General features: G+C 61.8%; 3 protein-coding genes across 4 annotated transcripts in view; 2 read left to right on the forward strand and 1 right to left on the reverse strand.

Moving 5' to 3' along the window:
- Positions 1-1,314: 1,314 nt before the first annotated feature.
- Positions 1,315-3,383, forward strand: LOC309601682 (uncharacterized protein C8orf58-like; the record flags this gene model as incomplete). The annotated part of the gene is made up of 6 exons (XM_082334848.1): positions 1,315-1,360; positions 2,123-2,628; positions 2,707-2,862; positions 2,945-3,032; positions 3,115-3,218; positions 3,300-3,383. The coding sequence occupies 6 exons, from the start codon at positions 1,315-1,317 to the stop codon at positions 3,381-3,383; spliced, it is 984 nt and encodes a 327-aa protein (XP_082190974.1).
- Positions 3,384-6,573: 3,190 nt separating this feature from the next.
- Positions 6,574-7,835, forward strand: LOC309601705 (uncharacterized protein). The gene is given in 3 exon segments (XM_082334871.1): positions 6,574-7,507; positions 7,509-7,553; positions 7,679-7,835. Coding segments are annotated over 2 exon segments (699 nt in total). The 5' UTR covers positions 6,574-6,853; the 3' UTR covers positions 7,679-7,835.
- A 1,295-nt stretch (positions 7,836-9,130) lies between these two features.
- Positions 9,131-19,457, reverse strand: part of LOC309601798 (bridging integrator 3) — a 41,883-nt gene continuing 31,556 nt past the window's right edge. For both annotated transcript variants that reach the window (XM_082334928.1, XM_082334929.1), the window contains 3 exons: positions 17,686-17,827; positions 15,506-15,640; positions 9,131-10,034 (listed from right to left, as the gene is read on the reverse strand). In XM_082334928.1, coding sequence (XP_082191054.1) covers positions 9,888-10,034; positions 15,506-15,640; positions 17,686-17,827 — 424 coding nt within the window. In that variant the 3' untranslated portion in view covers positions 9,131-9,887. The remainder of the gene's footprint in view (positions 10,035-15,505; positions 15,641-17,685; positions 17,828-19,457) is intronic.

Raw genomic sequence — 19,457 nt, forward strand, 5'->3', positions numbered from 1 at the left:
TCCCTGGTTTGGGCTGTCTGTGCTGGAGGGGGGCCCTGGGGGTCCCCGGCACCCCCCGATTTGCAGTGTCTGTGCTGGAGGGGGGCTCTGGGGGTCCCCGGCACCCCCCAGTTTGCAGCATCTGTGCTGGAGAGGGGCTCTGGGGGTCCGCAGCACCCCCCAGTTTGCAGCGTCTGTGCTGGAGAGGGGCTCTGGGGGTCTGCAGCACTCCCCAGTTTGCAGTGTCTGTGCTGGAGGGGGGCCCCGGGGGTCCCCGACACCCCCCGGTTTGCAGTGTCTATGCTGAAGGGGGTCCCTAGACCCCCAGTTTGCAGCCCCTGCTGGGAGGGGCCCAGGGTGCTGGCTGCGCTGGGAATTCAAACCAGGTTTTGCCTTCAAGTACATATTTGGGCTGTGCCTGTACCTGCACTGGGGTGCAGCCCCCTGGGTTCCCACATGCGGTGTGGGGGTCCCAGAAACCTCCAGCCCATCTCTACCTGCCCCCCCCAGCTCAGGCTGTGCTGGGACCACCCCCCGTCCAGCAGCAAAAACTGGGAGGTACTGGGGGTCTGAGCCAGGGCTGCAGACTCGAGGGGACCCCCAGCACGGCGGCAGCTCCCACGGGGATGGTTTGAGCTCTCCTGGTGATGAGGAGAACCCCAGTGGGGCTCCGAGCCCTGGTGAAACCCCATGGTGGTGAGGGAAACGCCGTGGCCGGGAGGAAAGCAGCTCCTCGGCACGTGGGGCCGTCCCGTGCAGCCCCAGCAGCCTGTGGAAATTCGGTACGTGGGAGCGGGGCCGCTGGCAGCCGGCTGTGCCGGGGCGGAGGGGCCGCCCCACGGCATTGCTGGGATTCATACGGCCGCTGAACGGTGGGATTGTCCGCCAGCCGGCCGCGACGGCCCGGTGCCGGCTCCCGTGCCGTGCGGGCACCGGCCTCGCCAGCCCGCGAGGGATGCGTGGTGAGTGGCTCCAGCCCCGGCTGAAGTGGTGCGGCTGCACGGTGGTGGGAATTTTGGGAGCACCGGGGACCCCTCGCCGGTGAATTCAACCCTGAGCAGGGTTCCCCCAAAGCGGTGGGATTCATCCGGCACCCGGCTGTCTGCCTGCAGCCTGCCGGTGCCCAAATAACCCTCTCGCCTTCCCGGTTGGGGTGGGAAAGGAGCCCTTAACCACCGGCCCAGCCAGTATCACCGATCCCAAACCCTCAAAGGAACCAGTTGGGAACCAGTCCTGTAATGAGATGCCTCTGGATACAGGGCCTGTCGCCGGCTGGGGTGGCTATAAAAGGGAGCGCCGGGACGCGCGCCCGGCAGTCGGCTCCGGCTCTCGGCAATGTGGGGTGGCTCCCGCGCCGTCTGGAAGAGGAGGTTCAGCTGCTGTGAGTGCGTGGGGGAGCGCGAGCCTCCGAGCAGGGGCTTGCCGGGGGGGTGGGCAGCTCTGCACCCCCAGTTTAGTGCTGGGAGGGTGCCAAAGCTTCGCTCCCCACCTCCCTGAGCCCTCTGCCGCGGCCTGGCTGGGGAGGGAGGTGAGCGCCCGCGCGAGGAGGGCCGAGACCCCCGCTGCCTCTCTGCAATCCCACCCTGAGCTGCAGGGCGATGGTAGGCGCACCCCGGCCGGCGACATCCCCCACGCTGCGGGGACAAGAGTGAGGAGCCAGAGGTCCCCGGAGCCGTCCCGCAACGGGGCGAGGACGGACCCCGTGGCCCTGCTGTGTCCTGGGTTGGCCGGCACCGAGCCGGAGCGGGGTGCGGTGAGAGCAGACCCTTGTGCAGCCCCGGCCAGGTCGGGGCGAGGACCGCGGGGGCTCCCCAGGCAGCTCAGCAACGTGGGGAGGGAGGAGGGAGGATGGGGCTGGGCGCAGGGGTATGTTTCTGGGGAGCAGCGACAACATGCTGCCATCGTCCGAGCATCCCCCGCACCAGGCAGGGGCTGCAGGGACCCTGCGGAGAGGGGTCCCTGGGCAGGGGGGCTGTGACTCCGCAGGGCGGTGGGGAGAGCAGCTTCAGGCATGGCTGGGTGGCTCGAGGGGCTGGGAGGGGTGGGGGGCCCACACCTGGGCACGCGGGGACGGCCAGCACCCTGCCCTGCCTCCACCCGGGGACCCCCCATCCGACGCCACCGGGCCTCCCTCGCCCCACAGATGGTCCCTGGGAGACGGCGGAGAGCTGCGTGGTGCGCACCTCCGCCAGCGTCTACCGCCGGCTGCAGGAGAGCCCGCGGCAGCCCCCGGGCGGGATGAGCACCTGGGGACCCCCCCCACCGCCACCCCTCTCCCCCGGCAGCCCCCTGGCAAGCGGGCGGCTCCTCAAGTCAGAGTCGGAGGACTCCGGAGTGGAAATGGCCAGCAACGAGCACTCGCCCTCCACCCCCATGGGCTCCGAGAGCAGCTTCTCCCTCGATGGCTTCCCACCGGAGAAGAGCCCCCCCGGAGAGGAGCCGGGCACTGAGCCCCCCCGGCCGCCCCGCAGCTGCTCGGCCAGCAAGAAGCTGGTGCAGGCAGCGCAGCGCAGCAAGAGGCAGCGGGTGCCCGGGCGCTGCCCGCGACAGCTTGGCCGACACAGCACCAGCGCGGCCGACCTGCGGGCCGAGCCGGCGTGGGACCCCCGGGATCCGGAGGAGCCCAGCGTGGAGGACGCCGAGGGATCGGTGTGTGCCGGGGAAGGGGTGGCTGCGGCTCGGGGGGCTCGGCCGCCCGGCAGCCCTCGAGGCCCTGCTCGCCCGCAGGCTGTGCCGGAGGCCGTGCCGCCCGTGCCGGGGCAGGGGCTGCGGTACCTGGAGCACGTCTGCCAGATGCTGGAGCGCCTGGCCCGGCTGCAGCAGGACAACCAGCTCCTCCGGCAGCAGGCGGCGGACGCCCGGCGCACCCGCCCTGACACCGCGGTGAGGGCTGGGAGGAGGTGGGGTGCTGGGGGTGGTGGTGCCGGGGAGTCCCAGCTCACACCCTGCCCCTCCTTGCCCACAGCCCACCCGGGAGCCGTCGAGGCAGGACCCGGCCGTGTGGAGGGGCGAGCGGTTCCGGCCACGCTCCTGCTCGGACAGCCATGCTCCAGGTGAGCGGGGTGGGACGCGGGGATGGCGGGACCGTGCCCGGCCGGACCCCCACACTGGTTTTATCCCCCTTCTCCCATGCAGCACCCGACCCTGGGCCATGCCGGAGGACGTGGGGGCACTCGGCCAGCTCCCCCAGCCTGCTGGACCCCTCCGAGAGCGGGGCGGGCGCCCCGACGCCGGACAAGGTAGAGGCCGGGGGACGGCGGGGCGAGGCGGGCAGGGGTCCCGCAGGTCCCCCGCCGCTGACGGCCGCGTCTCCCCGGCAGGACGGGCGCTCGCACTGGGGCCGGGTGAAGGTGCTGCTCACCCGCCTGACCCGCCGCTCGCTGCGGGGCGGCCGATGCAGGTAGGACTGGGGGGGGGTCCCGGTCCTGCCGCCGCCCCTGGACGGAGGAGCTGCGCTGCACCGATTGCATCACACCCCACTGTATGACGTCACGCCCACCCGGGGCCGGTCCCCGGCCCGGCGCGCCCACCACCCCCTCTTTTTTTCCCCCCCAGAATAAAGCTTTTTCACTACCAAAGAGGCGGCTCTTTGCGAGGTGATGTGCTGTTGCGCGGTGACGTCACTCTCCCCAACCCGGCGTGACGTCACGCGAGGGCGCGTCACGGCCACATCACTTCCGACGGCTTTTCCGCCCCTTTTGTCCGCTCGGTCCCAGTCCCACGGCCCAGTTTAAGCGGCTGCTGCCCCCCCCCCCGGTCAGCCCCGGGGCGGGTCGGGCTCCGGGGGGGGTCCTGCCCCCTCGGGGGGGGGTAAAGCTTGTTCTCCCCCCCCCACCCCTCCCTGCAGCCTGCGGGAGGGTTTGGGTTGGGGGGTGAGGGGGGGTGGGGGGGGTCTTCTTCCAGCTGAGGTGAGGAGGGGGCCGGGCTGGGGGGGGGGGATGCTCCTCCGCGGTGTCGTGGTGCTGATGGAGCCCCTCACCGTGCCTTCGGGTCTGCGCGCTGAAGGCACCGCAGGTGGGGAAGATGCTGGTGCAAGCTGCCAGGCGCTCTCCCAGCAGGTACCCCCCCTTATCCCTCCCTCCCTCCCTCCTCTTCCCTGGAGATTTCCTACCGTGACTTGGGGGTTTTTTTCGTTCCCAGCAGCGTATCCCGAGACCCCCGGCACCGCTCCCGCCCGGGCCACCCCTGGGCAGCAGCAGGGCATCCTCGGAGCCTGCTCCAGCCTCACCGCATCCCGCTCCTCCTTCCCTGGAAAGGTGAGTTGCTCATCCTTAACACGGGGGACGGATCCGGGCACCGAGGGGTGGTAGGGGGTCTCCGGCAGGACCCCCGGGAAGGCTGGCTGTGAGCACAGCGTGACGAGGGGATGCTGCCGGTGTTTAGGTTTTCGGGAGCAGGCTCGCTCCTGGGTGGTGCCGCCTCTTCCCATCGCTCCCGTCCGCTCACCTGAGCCACTTGGGGAGATGCCGGGGGCAAGGAGCGACTCGGAGCAGATGGGAAGGATGGGGATGTGCGTCCCCGCTGCGGGGTGGGCGTCTGGGCAGCCCCCTCCCCTGCTGCCCTGCACCGCCTGTGCCTGCCGGAGCACCGAACACCCACCCGGGCCAGACCTTAAGACGCGGGGCCCGTCCCTACTGGGTGCTCTGGCCACGCAGTGGTTTTTTGGGGGGGGGATATTGGTGGTCAGAGAGGATCTCTCTGGTTTCTGTAAGTCTCAGGGCAGCCAGCTCTGCGCTCCCACACCACGTGCGTGGGGCCCGCCGTCGGGTGAGCCCGCGCAGAGCGAGCCCCAACGCCCTCGGCGCGGTTCTCTGCCCCCAGCACCTTCTGCGACACCGGGGAGATGCTACAGCAGCATTCGGCTGCCCCGTGGCTGCTCCCACCTCCGCCTGGGCTGGCTGGATGCCTTCCCCCACCCGGCCCCCTCACCAGCGGTACCCCAGCCGCATCCCGGTGGCTGACCCCGAGGAGGATGCTGAGGCCGCTCTGGATGATGCCGATTCTGCTTTCAGGGCCGAGGTGAGGAAGAGGAAGGTCTGCTCTCGGCGCAGGGGCCTGTGGCTCTCTCACCCAGGCAATGGCCCCGGTGCCCCTGGATCATCTGGAGCAAGGGAATGCTCCCGAGCACCCAACAAATTGAGGTGTGGACCCAGGCGTGTGCTGGACTCGGCAGTCCTGGTGAGGGTTAATTCACCCAGTTTTGGGGGAAAGCTCTTAGGTTTGGTGGTACGCTGTCAGCTGCATTTACTGCAAAACCTGGTCGTGGGATGGCGTCTGCAAAACCTGATCGTGTCCCCTGGGGCTCTTGTCCCAAGGGGGATGGGGGTTTTGGGGAGGAAGGGGGACAGTTGGGATGCTGCCGGGCTCACCGCCTCTCCCTGCCCGGGAGGAGAGGGGACAAAGCTGTGCTCATCCATGGGGAATTGTCCCCATCACGGGATGGCCCCGTCCCGACGCTGAGCCAACGGCCCTGGTGTGCGCGGCCATTCGCATGGCACGGGCTGGGCTGGACCTGAGCGGCTGCACGAAGGGGTGAGTGCCACCGGCTCGGGCATCCCTGAGCGGCGGCATCCCTTCCCTCTGCTTTTTGGAGGTCTGAGTGCTGACGTACGTCACTCGGTAGCGTTTCAGAAATCAAGGCTGAGAGCACACCGCATTGTAGAGTTAATTTTCCCTTTCTGCGAGCGCTCCCTATTAACGCTGGGATCTTGTGGGTGGTGCGAGAAACCGGTAATTATCCACTTTTACTATGTAAGATGGAGTCCTCCTCCCCAGCCCGGTGCGGAGAGTGCGCAACGTGCGGCCCTGCCGGCGTGCAGCCCCAGCCCTGGCAAAGGGCTGCTCGTTCAGGAGCAGCTTTCCAGAGGAGAGCAGAGTTTGCGCCGCTGGGAACGCTCGGGTTAAGTTTCCATTGGGTGAAATCCCTCGCTTGAATGCAGGGACGGCAGGAGGAGCTGACGGCACGGAGCAGGAGCCGACAGCACGGAGCAGGAGCTGGGCTTGGCTGAGCAGCTCCGGGACCGCAGGGCGTAGGGATGGGTGGGTGCGCTGGGTGGAGGAGAGGCAGGCTGCTGGGCATTAGGTGGTAGGGGAGGGCTGGCAGCCCTGCACGGGGTGACACAGCGATGCAGACGAAGCCACAAGGGCAGCAAGGGAGATTTAGGAGAGCCCAGGTGGGGTTTAATCCAGCCGCAGCGAGGAGTGTGGCACCTCCGGGCCATGGAGCAATGGCGAAGAGGCAGCACGTGGCCGCTGCCCAGCCGGGGCACCGCAGACCACCCCTGCGGGGCTGCCACGGACCTTTGCCCGCACGGGAGCCGGCGCAGGGTCTGCCAGGGCTCGGCTCCCCACGCGTCGCCCGTGGCAGAGCGTGGCCCTCGCTCGGGCGCATGGGCTCGGCTCCTTGCATGGCAGTTATATATAGCATCCCTGCTCCGGGTAACCGTGGCAACTGATTTTATTTTGCTTAAACCTGGCCCGGCATGTGATGCGGTTGGGAAAGAACAGCTGAGGGGAGATGAAGTTCTCCGTGCCGGGTGCTGGGGGAGGAGGCTTGGCTCAGTCCCAGCAGCGACTGTAGGGGATCCGGGTGCGGGCTGGCCAGGGGATGCTCTCGGGCTGCGGCCTCGCTCCGTGTCCCTGCAAATGGCCTCGCTGGGGACCGTCATCAGCCTCTCCATGACCTGTCAGGGCTCTAGTCCCGTCCCCTTCATTCCTGTCCTCGCAGCCTCCCTCCCAGCAGCGGGAAAGGTCCAGCTCCCTGCTTTCTGCTGGGATTCCTGGGCCACCCCGAGCGCCATTCCCCACCGTGCCGCAGGGTCTGGTTTGCTGAGTGCAGGTACCGGTGGGAGGTGGTGGTGATTTTTCCTGCTGGATGTTTGGGCAGGACTCCCCGGAGGAGTGGGAAGCCTCGTGCCAGCCCAAGGCGGAGAAGGGACCCTCGCTGCCTCCATCGCCGGAGGAGAAGCCCGCCATGGTGAAGCTTTGCTGCGGTGATGCCGGGTGCCGTGATAGCTCAGGTGTCCCAAAAGGTGGTTTCATTTCTGTAGGTGCTTGGACAGGGCTGTGTTTCAGAGAAGGTGAGGTCCCACTCTGGGTGACAGCTCCCAGCACCTTCTCTTCCCGCTCCCACCTAAACAAGGCATTTTTTAGCAGATGGAGGCCCCCGAGCAGCACATGGCTGCCGCAGGCACCACCAAGCAACCGCTGGAGCCTGAAGCCCCCGGAGAACCAGCCCTCATGGTCCATCCCCACCCGACCAGGCAGGATAGGCAGGCTGCCTGCTCCAGCATCTCCCTCTGCATCCCGCTGGAGTGCAGGAGGTGGTGGGAGAAGCTCTCCTCTGAGTGGGCTCGGCACGGCACAGGCGGGCAGGTCCCCTGTGCCCCTCTCCCTCCCTGAAGTGGCCGTGATGGTGGCCGAGTTCTTCCAGGAGATGCTGGAGCGGGATTTTGGCTACAAGCACTACAAGGCGCTGCTGGCCTTGCCGGAGAAGGAAGAGCCGCCGGAGACCAGGAACCTGGAGCCAAGAAAGGGCTGCCGAAACGGTGGAGGAGGAGGCTGAGCAGATGTAGGTACGTAGCCGGGGGGAACCCAGTGTCCCTGGTTCAATCCGGCTCATCCTGAGCGCTGTCTCAGCACAGCTTGGTGTTTTGGGGAGCTTGGCCTCTCCCATCCTTAACGCACGTCTGTGTTTCAGCAGCCCAAGGCTCTGGACCCAAGCGCTGTCCTGCCCCTGGATGCTCTCCTAGCCTTTGTGTACTTCCATGGCTATCTGGAGGAGCTCCTTGGTAGGCGTAGGGATGATGGGGGTACAGCGGACCTCTTGGAGACGGTGCGGTGGGCGACGAGTGGTTCTTGTTCCAGGAAACCTCCCTCTGCTGCCTCCTGCCCCGGCCCAGGTCTCCCACAAGGTCACAGTGCTCAACCTGGGGAAGCGGCTGGAGAAAGCGGAGCAGCCAGCTCTACCCGGAGAGCAAAATCCACGCGTTGAGGTCAAGCTGGGTAAGCCGGGGTGAGACGTGCTGGGACGTGGGGTCCCTTCTTTGCGAGCTGCTGGTCACCCCTTCTCTCTTCTAGACTAATGACTGCTTAGAGGAGGAACCAGCATCCAGCTGATCTCCACCAGGAGGGAGCAAAGTCCCTGCCCACCTGGATGTCGCACAGCGGGGTCATGGATGGTGGCAGGGTCCCTGCAAGCCTTTTCTGTCTCGGCCCTCTCCCTGCAGAGATGGGTTCGAGCTGGCTCCCACCCCGCGCACGCAGAGCCGGGGCAGCGGTAGGGATGCACAGGGTTTGCTCTGACCCGTTGTTTGCATTTAATGGAACCCTCTTAGGTAGGAAATCTTGTGGCCATGTCTGTATCGGAGACAGGACACAGGCCATCTCAGTGCTCTGAGCTGGACGCACAAGTGGGGGACAGACTGGCTTGTTTAGCGTGGAGGGACCCTGGTGCTCGCTGTGCCGCAGGCTGCCTGGCAGCTCGGGGGAGCCTCTGGCTGCTGCTGTGCCCGTAGCAGCTTGCTTTGCTGCGGTGCCCAGCTCTGCGCCGTGCCAGCCCCGTAACTGCTCCCCAGCCCCTCGGCCCATGCAGCAGCGGCTCGTCCCAGGACGCGGAGGGCAGCAGCGCGGGCTCCTGCAGCCTCTCCGTACGCTGAAAGGCGCCAGCTCGGGATCGAATTCACTGTATTCGACTGTAAAATTGTATTTCTTGTGCTTTGCTGAAGCCGTTTCCTTTCTGCGTCTCCTCGGCGGCCGTTCAATCCCTCTTTTCTCTTTCCCGCCCCTTCCAGCCTCCTAATACCTTTCTTAAAATTACACCTCCAAACTAATATGTTGTGCTGTAGCCAGGGGGGCTGGGGGGGGCCCCGGCAGCCCACGGGGGGAGCGTCCCTGCGTGGGTCCCCCCCCGGGCGCGGCAGTGGCTGGCAGGCGGCGGCAGAGGGCGGCAGCAGCTCGGCCTTGGCACCGCGCACCCGCCCGGACACAGACCCAGGCCTGCTGCTGCGCTGCCAAAAACTTTATTGGAGAGTGGAAGAACCCCCCCATCCCTCCCCAGGCACCGAGGGGGGGGCTACGGTCACCTCTGGCTGTGGACCCCCCCCCCCCCAGTTTGCTCCCAGCTGGGTTGCATTTCCCTTCTGCATCCCCCTGCCCTGGGGTCCGGGGTCCCCCATACCTGTTCGGTGGGCACCCGCGCACCCAGTGCTGTGCAGATGTGCACCTCCCTGCGCCCCCTTCACCCCCCCCAGCTGTGGGGCAGAGGCATTTTGCACCGTTCGTGCTTAAAATGGGGCGGATTCAGAGCGCGGCATCGCTTGACGCTCGGCGTGGGAAGCGCAGCCCTTTCATCACCCCCTCCTGATGCCTCAAAAAATGGAATTTGAATGCTTTTACCCTTCCCTGGGGGGCTACTGGGCTCCTAAGGCACAAAATGAACGGCCCAGCAGCAGGACTGACCCCGTCCTCCTGCCAGCAAGGCAAGGAGCCTGGGCCCGATCCGGACCTGGGCCAACGCAGCTGTGTGATGGTGCAGCACCGAGCTGGGGCCTGGGAACGGCCAACGGCACCCAGCCCGCTCCCCTTTTTCAGCTGAGCGGGACGGCTCGCTTCCCTGCTCTGCTGCAACCCTCTAAAGGCAAAGCCTGGCTGCAGGGGGGCAGAGATGAGCCAGACCCTGGCTTTGGAAAGTGGCTGGCTGGGGAGGGGGGAGCCCTGCTGTGCCCCCAGCCCCAGGCAAGACCTTGTCCTGGCAGGAGGGCAGAGCCGTGGGGGCAAAGGGAGCAGCCAGCGGCTAAAGCCCCCCAAGTCCATCCCCAGGAGAGAGGAGGTGGGGCGCAGCCCAGCTGCAGGGCCCGGGGGGGGGCATCCCCAGCCCCTTCCCCATCACCGGCATCCCGCTGCGGCGCTCAGTCGTCGGCCACGATGGACAAAGCCCGCAGCTCGCTCAGCTTGGCATCGTTCTCCCGCTCCCGCTGCTCGTCGCTCAAGCCGGGCCGGTCGATCTGCGCCGTCAGGTCCCCAAAGATCTTGTGCATCTCCGTGTAGTAGACAACCTGGGCGGGGGGAGAAAAATGGGGGCGAGTGGGGCAGGGGGGTCTCCTCCCCACCCTGCTGTGGGAGCCAAGAGGTGCGGCGCTGCCCGAGCCTTAGCATTTCTGTTTCTAAAATAGCTTCCTCCCATGTGTTAATACCACCCCCTTAGATTATTACAACTCAACACATTTTAATAACACGCTGCCCTTCTCTGCTCGCTTCCCATCTGGGGAGCTGCGCACGCGGGGCTGCCGTCGGCACCCGGCACTGCCGTGCAGCCGCCGGCCCCGTGCCGCAGCCGGGCTGTCCCGGGCCTGTCGCCGGTGCCACCGGCACCGGGATGAGCCACCAGCCCACGCTGGCCGGCTCTGCAACAGGTCTCTGCTTGCCGAGCAGGGGCACGATGAGCATGGCGAGCATCACGCCTGGCAGCGCCATACCCTGCATGAAGCAGGGGGAGGGGTGTTTTAATAATGTGCTAATTAGCACCGCCAATTAACTCCGGCAGCGAGCAGCGCTTCCCGGAGTGGGAGCCAGTGGGTCAGCGCAGGCAGATGGCACCGGGCTGCCTGCTTGGGCGCGGGCTCTTGCCGAAGGAGAGCCGCGCTGCCCGGCGGGCGCTGGCAGCGAGCCCTGCCTGCGGGAGCCCCCGGTGCTGCGGGCAGGGTGGCAGGATCAGGCCCCTCTCCCAGCTCGGAGGGCTGCTGTGCCCCACGGGAGGAGGGCGATGGGGATGCCTGGCCTGGGTATTCCCCCCAGCTCTGGCCGGGAGGGCGAGGAAGCGCTGCCCGCTGGGCTGGACGATGCCAGCGTTGCCCCCATTTTGCAGAGGGGCACAGGCGAGGCTCGGTGGGCACCCGGGGCCGGCCCCAGCATCTCCAGCAGCATCGGTGCGGAGACACACACAGTCTCCATGGAGACCGGCTCCCCTAATCTTGCTCAAAATGATGCTTATTTTGGGCAGGGCCGAGGGGAGATGCTGGGGACCCACACGCCTTTGCCAGCTGCCTGCATGCCCCCCTCCCTGGGTCTGGCCGTACCGGGGTGCGGCAGGGGCTGGGTCTCCCCACGCAGTGGGTGCTGGGTGATTCAGCCTCAATGCTCATTTACACAGTGACTAACGAACCTCGCTCTGTGGCGGCAGGGCTGAGCAGGCAGGTGTGCAGGCAAGAGCCCCCCCCCCTTCACCCCATTGCAGCCCCCTCCACCAAACCGCAGTCCCGCAGCCAGGTCACCCCCAATGCATCCTCCCCGCCGGCTGCAGCCCCAGTCCCACGCAAGCAAGAGATGCTGCCCTGAGCTAAGCGGGCCAAAACCATCCGCCACCACCATAGTCCCTCGGCAATGCCATGGGTGAGCAGGGATCCCGGATGGAGGGCTGCGAAACTGGGCACCGGAGCTCTGGAGCGACCCTCCGTGTCCCTTGTCCCCAGCCTGGCGTCAGATGGGCTCAGTTCATTCACATACGGCCAAGCGGCGCTGCCAATTCCGGCACAGAAAAGGCACCGGCACGCTGAAACCCATCTCCCCGGGGTGGCAGGGCTGGAGGCAGCTGCGTGCAGCTGGGGGAGCCGCTGCCCCCCGAGGATTGCCCCCCCGAGCCCCGGGCATGCCAGCATCCACAGCAGCAGCTCCTCCGTATTGAACGGGCAAGGCAGAGCAAACACTTTGGTCGCTGTCCCCCCCACCGCCCACGTGCCGCAGCCATCGAGCCCTTTCTGCGGGATTTGCCGGGTCCCCGGGGCCCAGCGCGTCTCCTTGGGGATGCTCTTCTCCCCCAGTAGGACCCAGTGCCTAACCAGTAGGCAGTCATCTGGGGTGCTAGCATGCATCGCCATGCAAGTCTCCTGTGCTTTATCAACGAGATCCCGCAGGCATTGATCTCCCCAATGCTTTTCTCCCGTTGAAATATGTGTGAAAACCATCACTGCCTCTACAGGGGGGGTCCCTGCACCGGGGCGGGTGCTGGGTAGGGGGATGCACCCCAGACCGATGGGCACCGACAACCCTGCCGCACCGCAGGCAGCTCGCCCTGCGGTCGCTGTCGTGGTACCTGCTGCCGGCAGGCCCGTGCCTGCCTGCAGCTCAGTACTTTTCCAGCTATGGATACCATATGCTCCGTCCCCATCCCATCAAATCCCATCTCCAACTTGCCTTTGAGACCGAGCCAACGGCCCCGAGTCCACCTGTCTTGAACTAATTCTGTTTCGGGACACCGTGTTCTCCTGATTTTCTATAGATCGTGTTTACAATGCCACAGCCAGGCAGCAGCAGTTTGTGTTTATGTCAGCCCTACACAAAACAAAAGCCCGGGGTCACTGCCAGGGCTGGACTGCAGCAGCTCACCCCACCCTGCAGACACTCCTGTCTTGCAAGCCCCATCTTTTTCCCCGTTTCATTAAAACCCAGAGGAGTATCATGTTTTCTAGCTGGAAAATAAAGCGCAAGGAGGGAAGGAAGTGTTGCTCACACGCTCACACCAGCAACAAAGCTCAAACTCTCCCCCTTTCATCTTCATGTGGCCACTTCAAAGTCCCCAGCCAGGGAAATATTTGCCTCCGTTGGCTTGGCCCCGGGCACGTGGGTGGACAGAAGCATTTGGTGTTGAATGTTACAGCCCCTGTGAGCTTGGGGCATGTCACGCCGTCAGGAGACACCCGGCACCGGGGCCCACGGCCAAGCTGTGCCATGGGAACCCAGCCGCCCGGCGAGAAGGTCTTGGAGGGTCTCGTTGGGTCAAAGCCATAAAGCTGCTGCTCCGGAGCTGGTTTGAAGGGGGGTCCTTCCCTTTGCCAGGGCATGACTTGTTCCCAGCAAGACAGCCGATGCGTTCACAACTCATCGTCGCGCTGGCTGGTGCCACTTGCCACACAATTCTCTCACTTTAACCCCTCCTCTGCTTTCTCCAGGACCAAAAAAAGGGAAAACTACACGGTTTTGCACCCGGGGCTGCCTTTGAGTGGCGGGTTTGACCTGGGGACAAGTAACCCCAGAGCCACAGCTCCCGGCACGGTGCCAGCCGCTGGCTGCCTGCGGCCAAGGGCAGAGCCGACCTCAGCCTCCCAGTCCCCGTCTGCCCTTTTCCTTGAGGGATGCACGCTCGAGCCCCATCAGCCAAGCATCGCTCCTAGAGGTACCCGCAGAAGAGGCTGAAAATAGAAATTCCACTGAGTAACACGAAACCCCTGAGATGCTCGATAAGCTCAATGAGGCATGGAGGGAGAGAGAACCCGGGAAGCAGCGGCGGGATGAATGAGGCTGGCCGGGGGCGGCAGCACGGCCCGTCGCTGCTCCCGTGCCTCCCATCGCCGGCTCACACCTGGGATGTTGAGACAGAGATGGGGATGCTCCCAGCATCGCCCCAGCCGCCCCCCGGTTGCCCTCCCCTGCCCAGGTCCCTGCAGGTGAGCAGCCGCTGCAGTGAGTCAGGGCTCCTGGGTGCTATTCCTGGCTCGCCACTGACTCATTAAGTTACCTCGGGCAAGTCACTTCCCTTTTCTGTTTTATTTCAGCCACCTGCAAGGGGGAAAACACCGCGCAGCCCCCGGGCAAGGGCTCCTGAAGCGGGGGGACACACGGCCTGAGCCCAGCTTTGGCACAAACGAGTCATTAGGGGAGTGCCGAGCTCTCCTCCCGGCAGTGGAGATGCCGTGCCGGAGCATCCCTCCCCGGGGGTGGAAGGATGCAGCCAGCGCTGGGAAAGAGGGATGCGGCTCCCATCTAGGTCGGCAGGGAGGGCGGGATGTGACACGCTTTAGCATCCATCTGGGACCAGCTTTAGTCTAGCCTACGGGAGGTGCATCAGCTTTGTTATGACGCTGCCTCTTGGGTATTAAAAGCGAGATTTTCCTCGCCTTTCCTAACAAAAATCCTCACCTGAAGAGAGGCAGGGCAGCCAGCCAAGAAACAAAACAGAGGATTCCCAAGGAAGAAGAGGGTACGAACGGAGAGTCTTGCCAACAGCCCCGGCAACAGCACCCTGCCGCTCCCCGCTCGCATCTCCCCGCGGCCCCAGCACATCGCTCCCCCCGTGCTGCCGCCCGCTCGCCCCCAGCTCCCGACGAGCCGAGGCAGGAGCCAGCTGGCAGCCGGGAGCCAGCACGAGCCGAGCGAGGGACATCGTGGCCAAGGACAGAGGGGCAAAGCCGCTCTCTAAGGAAACTGCCAGCGGATCCCAAACACCCGGCCAGGGCAGGCGGCATTCGGGTTTCAAGGTCTTGTCCAAACGACCCACCCACAGCGAGCGGCCGGAGAGGGTTTGCAGAGGGAAGGGCCAGCGAGACTTTGCGGTGGCTCCAGGGAGTCTGGTTATTTCGGCTGCGATGGCTGGAACAGGGAGCCCCACGCGCCCGATTGCTAAGGGAACAGCAAGAACAGCATCCCCAGCACCCACCCAGGCGGCGGCAGGGTGCATCGGCACCATCTGGTAGGTGAATCAGCCTGCAGACAACTTGCTGGCAGCTCTGCGGCGAGGCCCCCCCAAGTCGGAGGTGAGATGAAACACGTGCTCTTTGCACCTCCTTGCAGCCACCCCGCCGCACCTGTGTCACTGCAGCAGCTCCCTTCCAAAAAAAATACCGTAGGAAAACGCCCACGCGAGGAGCAGCACGTGGTTTCGCCCACCTCCTGGCGCTGGACCACCCTGTGATCCAGGGCACGACGTATGCCCGAGATGCCAGAAGTTCAAAGCTAGATTAAATCCCGATAATGTTCCTCTCCAGCCTTAAAAAAAGGGCGAGAGGAGAAGGAAGATGGAGGAGGAGCGGCAGCAAGCCACAGAAGGAAGCTGGAGGATGGAAATTAAAACAGGCTGTGGTTTATTTAGGCCACCCCTTCTTGCAAATCCTTGGTGTGGAGATTACACGGCAGCCTCCTCTATCTCTGCCAGCACACACCAGTTCTGGTTACCAAGCGCCAGAAGAGACCCTTAAGATGAGCCCTGAGCATCTCATAACCTCAAACGAGATCCAGTCCTGAGCTCAGGACTATAAACGCAAAGAGACAACGTACCCAGATAAATAAAGCCATCAAATGCCAGGGGCTAATGTATAACCAGGGCTTGAACTGCGTTACACAGGCAATCCTGGGGGACAGGACATCATACGCACTCCAGGAGCGTCCCTGCTACGAGGCAGATCCACATAAACCAGTGAAAACTCACCTCCGGCTGTCCTTTCTAGCCGACAGCCAGCACCGCATCACCGCCGGTACCGGCAGACACCAACCTGCTCTTCTGCCAGGGCAAGGTCCAATGGTGACCGGACCAGTGTCCCACCAGTGCTCCCCATGCCCTCTCACCGCTCGGTCATTAAATTGCTGGAGGTAACGGCATTTGGGCAGAGGTTTGCTGCATGTGTGTAACACTCAGCTCGAGAACGTGCCTTGCTCTAAGAACAATTCCCCCCGAGGTGGGACCCCAGATGCTCTGCAGTGAGGATGCCCACCAAAGGGACACCCGGCAGTGCCTGGCAGACAGGGGACAACGTCTCACCTGTGCCCGGACCAGCGACTCAAAGCTGGGTTTGAAGTAATCGATGCGGCTGCTATAAAACTTGGGCATTTCCTCCAGGAGTTGCTTGTTTTTGGCTTCAAAGTCCTCCTTCACCGGCCTCAGCTCTTCACGGGCCTGGGAAAGGAGAGAGCATGGAGAGTCAGACATCTGGGAAAGTGCCCTTCCCTTGGGCAGACCTGCACGGAGGCCACTGGACTGCTCTGCTTTGACCCAAGGACAACCAGCAACCAGCCAACGGAGCCTGGTGGGACCTATACGACCATCCACTGGAGCCTGGTGGGACCCAACTGACCAGCTACCGGAGCCTGGTGAGACTCAACTGACCAGCTAGCGGAGCCTGGTGGGACTCAAGTGACCAGCTATCGGAGCCTGGTGGGACCTATACAACCATCTAGTGGATCCTGGTGGGACTCAGGTGACCACCTAACAGAGCCTGGTGGGACCCAAGTGACCAGCCAATGGAGCCTGGTGGGACCCAAGTGACCACCCAACGGAGCCTGGTGGGACCCAAGTGACCAGCCAACGGAACCTGGTGGGACCAAGTGACGAGCTAACGGAGCCTGGTGGGACCCAAGCTCTGACCCTGGACCATGAGGAAATGCATGGGACACCCAGAGAGGCTGCTGCAGAGATAATGAGCCAGCTGGTCTTCTCCCCTTCAGAAGAATGGGGACAAAAACCAACGTGAAAGCTCAGCCAGGCTGGAGAACATCCTGGGCCACGTCTGTGTCCCCTCACCCAGCGATTCCCAAGAGCATCGCCAGAGGATCCTGCCCCCACTGTCATTTTCGCCCATGACCTTCAGCTCAGCGCGTCCAACTGGCTTCTTTAAACAGAAGCGTGGGGAGAAAGGGAAATGTCTCTGAGATGGTGTGGAAAAGGGCAGGAGGGGGTGGGCTGTGAAATATTAGACCGGTTCAAGTCTGCCACTTAATCCCGGTGCCATTCCGACGGGAGGGGGATGCGGGAGAAAGCCGGCGAGCCGAGCCCAGCCGCGGCGCCGGTCCTGCTCCCTGGGACAGCACGCTGGAGGGATGGCACGGACAAAGCCTTAAATCATATCAGGCTTAAGTAGGTCTGAGATGCAAACGAGCAAATTCGTCGTCTGCCATGAAACAAGGAGCGTTTAGACTCCCGAGGAGGAGTTGATGTGGGACACCAAACAGCAGAAGACTTTGAGCAAACAGCTCTGAAGGGAAGATGCAAATTTGCAGCTCAATAAAAATACCTGGATGAGATTACGCTATTTCCCATCAAATCTGTGGACCTCTCAGATACCCCAGGTTCAGGACTGCTTAAGGCTCCTGCAGGTGTTCAAGCTCACGCAGTTAAGATCTTTTGCGGGGGGGTGGTGGAATTAGATCACACAAAAGTTCATTAAGAGAAAAAAAAATAAATAACTAAAACCTGCTTAATCACCAGGACAAAAGCATTCACATTTTTCCAGCCACAGCTTTAGTCACCGAGGCTAAGCGAAGTAAGCTGCTTACTATTAAATCGGAGGTCTCTTTTGTTAAGGCTGATAGGGCTATTCTTTAACACAAAACTTAATTTTTGTGGGGAAAGTAATCAAAAAATACATGTTCTTTGACGCCGAGAAAGTCAACTGTTCCTTCGAGGATCAAGCAACGTTCTGCAGGAGTGACAGATTTGGAGAGAAATGCTGGTGAATATTTAATTTAAAAAAAAATCATGATTTCGCTAAAATTTGGGAGAGAGAAAAGAATCTGGCAAAGCTTCCTGTTAACCAATTACTGCAATTTTCCAAGACGAATTTTTGTAACAGGTGGCAAACATAAAGCCTTGAAACGCTCTGATCTTCCCCTTTTCACATCCAGCTGCTTGCTGAGACGTGGAGGTCGGGGGAAACCCCCCGTGCGTCGACTTCAGCGCTGGCTGCTCCTCCGAGCATCCCCAGCTCTCGTGGCTTTTATTCCATTTTATTTTGGAAAACTGGCTTTTTCCCTTCGCCGAGCGCTGTAATTCACATTTTTGTTATCAAGCGCCCTATGTGGTGATTTTACAATGATAAAAGACATCCTTCCAGAATGTTATATTTCACAGAGGCTTGGCACGGATGTCAAATGCCCAGAGAAAAGCTCTTCCCGAGTTTTCCCAGTGACCCTGCTCAGGATTTGGGTCCGCGAGCATCTTGGTACCTGGTGCAGCTTGGCGAGGACGGGGCCGGTCCTCTCCTTCTCCTCGTATTTCTCCACCTTGGACTGCAGGCGCTTGTAGTCCTGTAGCGTTTGCTCCCGTCTCTTCACTGCCATGTTCAGGCTGGGGAACACGCTGCTGAACCTGGTGAAAGGATGGGAAGGGTTTTTGGGTGGGATATCTTGGTCGGATACAGCATCCAAGGCAATCTCCCAGCTAAAAGTCCCTAAATAATTCAGGATTCAGACCAAAAATACCCAGGGGTTTAAACAAAGCCTGTTCTAAACACAAAAGTTTTCATTGCGATCATCCAGGAGACTGGAAGAAAGGATTAAGTTATATATAAAGATTTGCAAAGCCCTGCCAGGGTATGGTGTTTGAGAGGAGAGCTAGAAGCACACGCTTGGGTTTTTTTGCGAAGGTCAATTCACGTGTCGAAGGGTGTGTTTTTAAATAATAATAATAATAAAAATCGAGCCAATTTTGCAAAGCCTGGTAAAAGTACTTTGAAGGTCCCAACCTGCTTCTGACTTCTCCTGCCAGCCCTTATGCTTTTACCATTAGTTCTTTATTTTTAACAGTTTTCCCCCTCTCTTCCAGCTGCTGTATTCAAGAACATGGAGAGCTGCCTTATCTGGGACGGGGGACGGAAGCTGCTGCAGAAAACAAAGCTGTTAACTCCACCGAGCAAACCAAAAAGGAAAAATAAACAACTTTTCCCCCATATATAGTTAGCTAATGTGGTATTTCCTCAATACCGTGTTTGAAAAGGGAACGAGCAGGGAGAGGAGTTGGATCAAAAGTCCAGGAAAAATAAATACGAAGTGCAAAATAGATATTAACTGCAGCAAGTTTTGCTTTTTCAGGCAGTTTTTGGAGTTGCAGACCCCAGCTTGCCGTACAGCAAGGCTTGCCCAGCTGAAGAGGAGCTCTGTACCCCACACAGAAGGATTAACAGCAGCCAACAATTAGCCAGGCTACGGGAAGATTCATATTATTAAAATGTGTTACAAATTGAGGAAACATGAACATCTGACGGCAAAGACGAGAGAGAATATTTTTGAACGCGACAGAAGAGGGAAAGCCAGAAACTGGAGCATTGCTCTTGTCTCCCAAATTTCAGTAAATCAAATTATACTGGGGGGGGACTGCGCTGGTGCTGGGCTATGGGTTCGTATGGAATGGGTCACACTACCTCCGGATATATTCATTTAATTCCCACAAATTATGGGGTCATTTTGGGGGGCCAAGGCCAGGAACCGGTTGTGAAAAATGTGTCTGAACAGCCTGGTGACGATTTTCACTTCTGAGAGGCAAGCAAACAGCTTTCTGATCTCTTTAAATTGAAAAAAAAACCCAACTCTAATCCAGGCCGGGGGGCACATTAGCAAAAAGAAAAACACAAGTCTCACTTCAGGACTGTAATTTGCTTTAGATGTAATCAGATGCAGGGCTAATACAGAGGCATTCGGGTTCAAACAAAACCACGGGCGTTCGCAGCCCTGCACAGCCACTCCATCCCCTATTAAAATCTCATTTTCCGCCGCCGTGCTCGCCCCGGAGGGTGTTAATGTGCCGGACCGGCGGGTGCAGAGGCAAAGCTTTTGTCCCTGAGCCTTGCCAGTTTGCAAAGGGCAAATGCCAGAAGCGAGGGGGAAGGGGAAATATTTGCGTTCAAGCATTTGTATTCAAGCATCCCTCATTGAGACGGCGAACCAGGGAGGTGTTCTTGCAATCCTGCTGGCCGAGGATAACCGGGGCCAGTCCGTGCGTG

The sequence above is a fragment of the Platalea leucorodia genome (assembly GCF_965183815.1).
Source record: "Platalea leucorodia genome assembly, chromosome: W".
Classification (NCBI taxonomy): Eukaryota; Metazoa; Chordata; class Aves; order Pelecaniformes; family Threskiornithidae; genus Platalea; species Platalea leucorodia.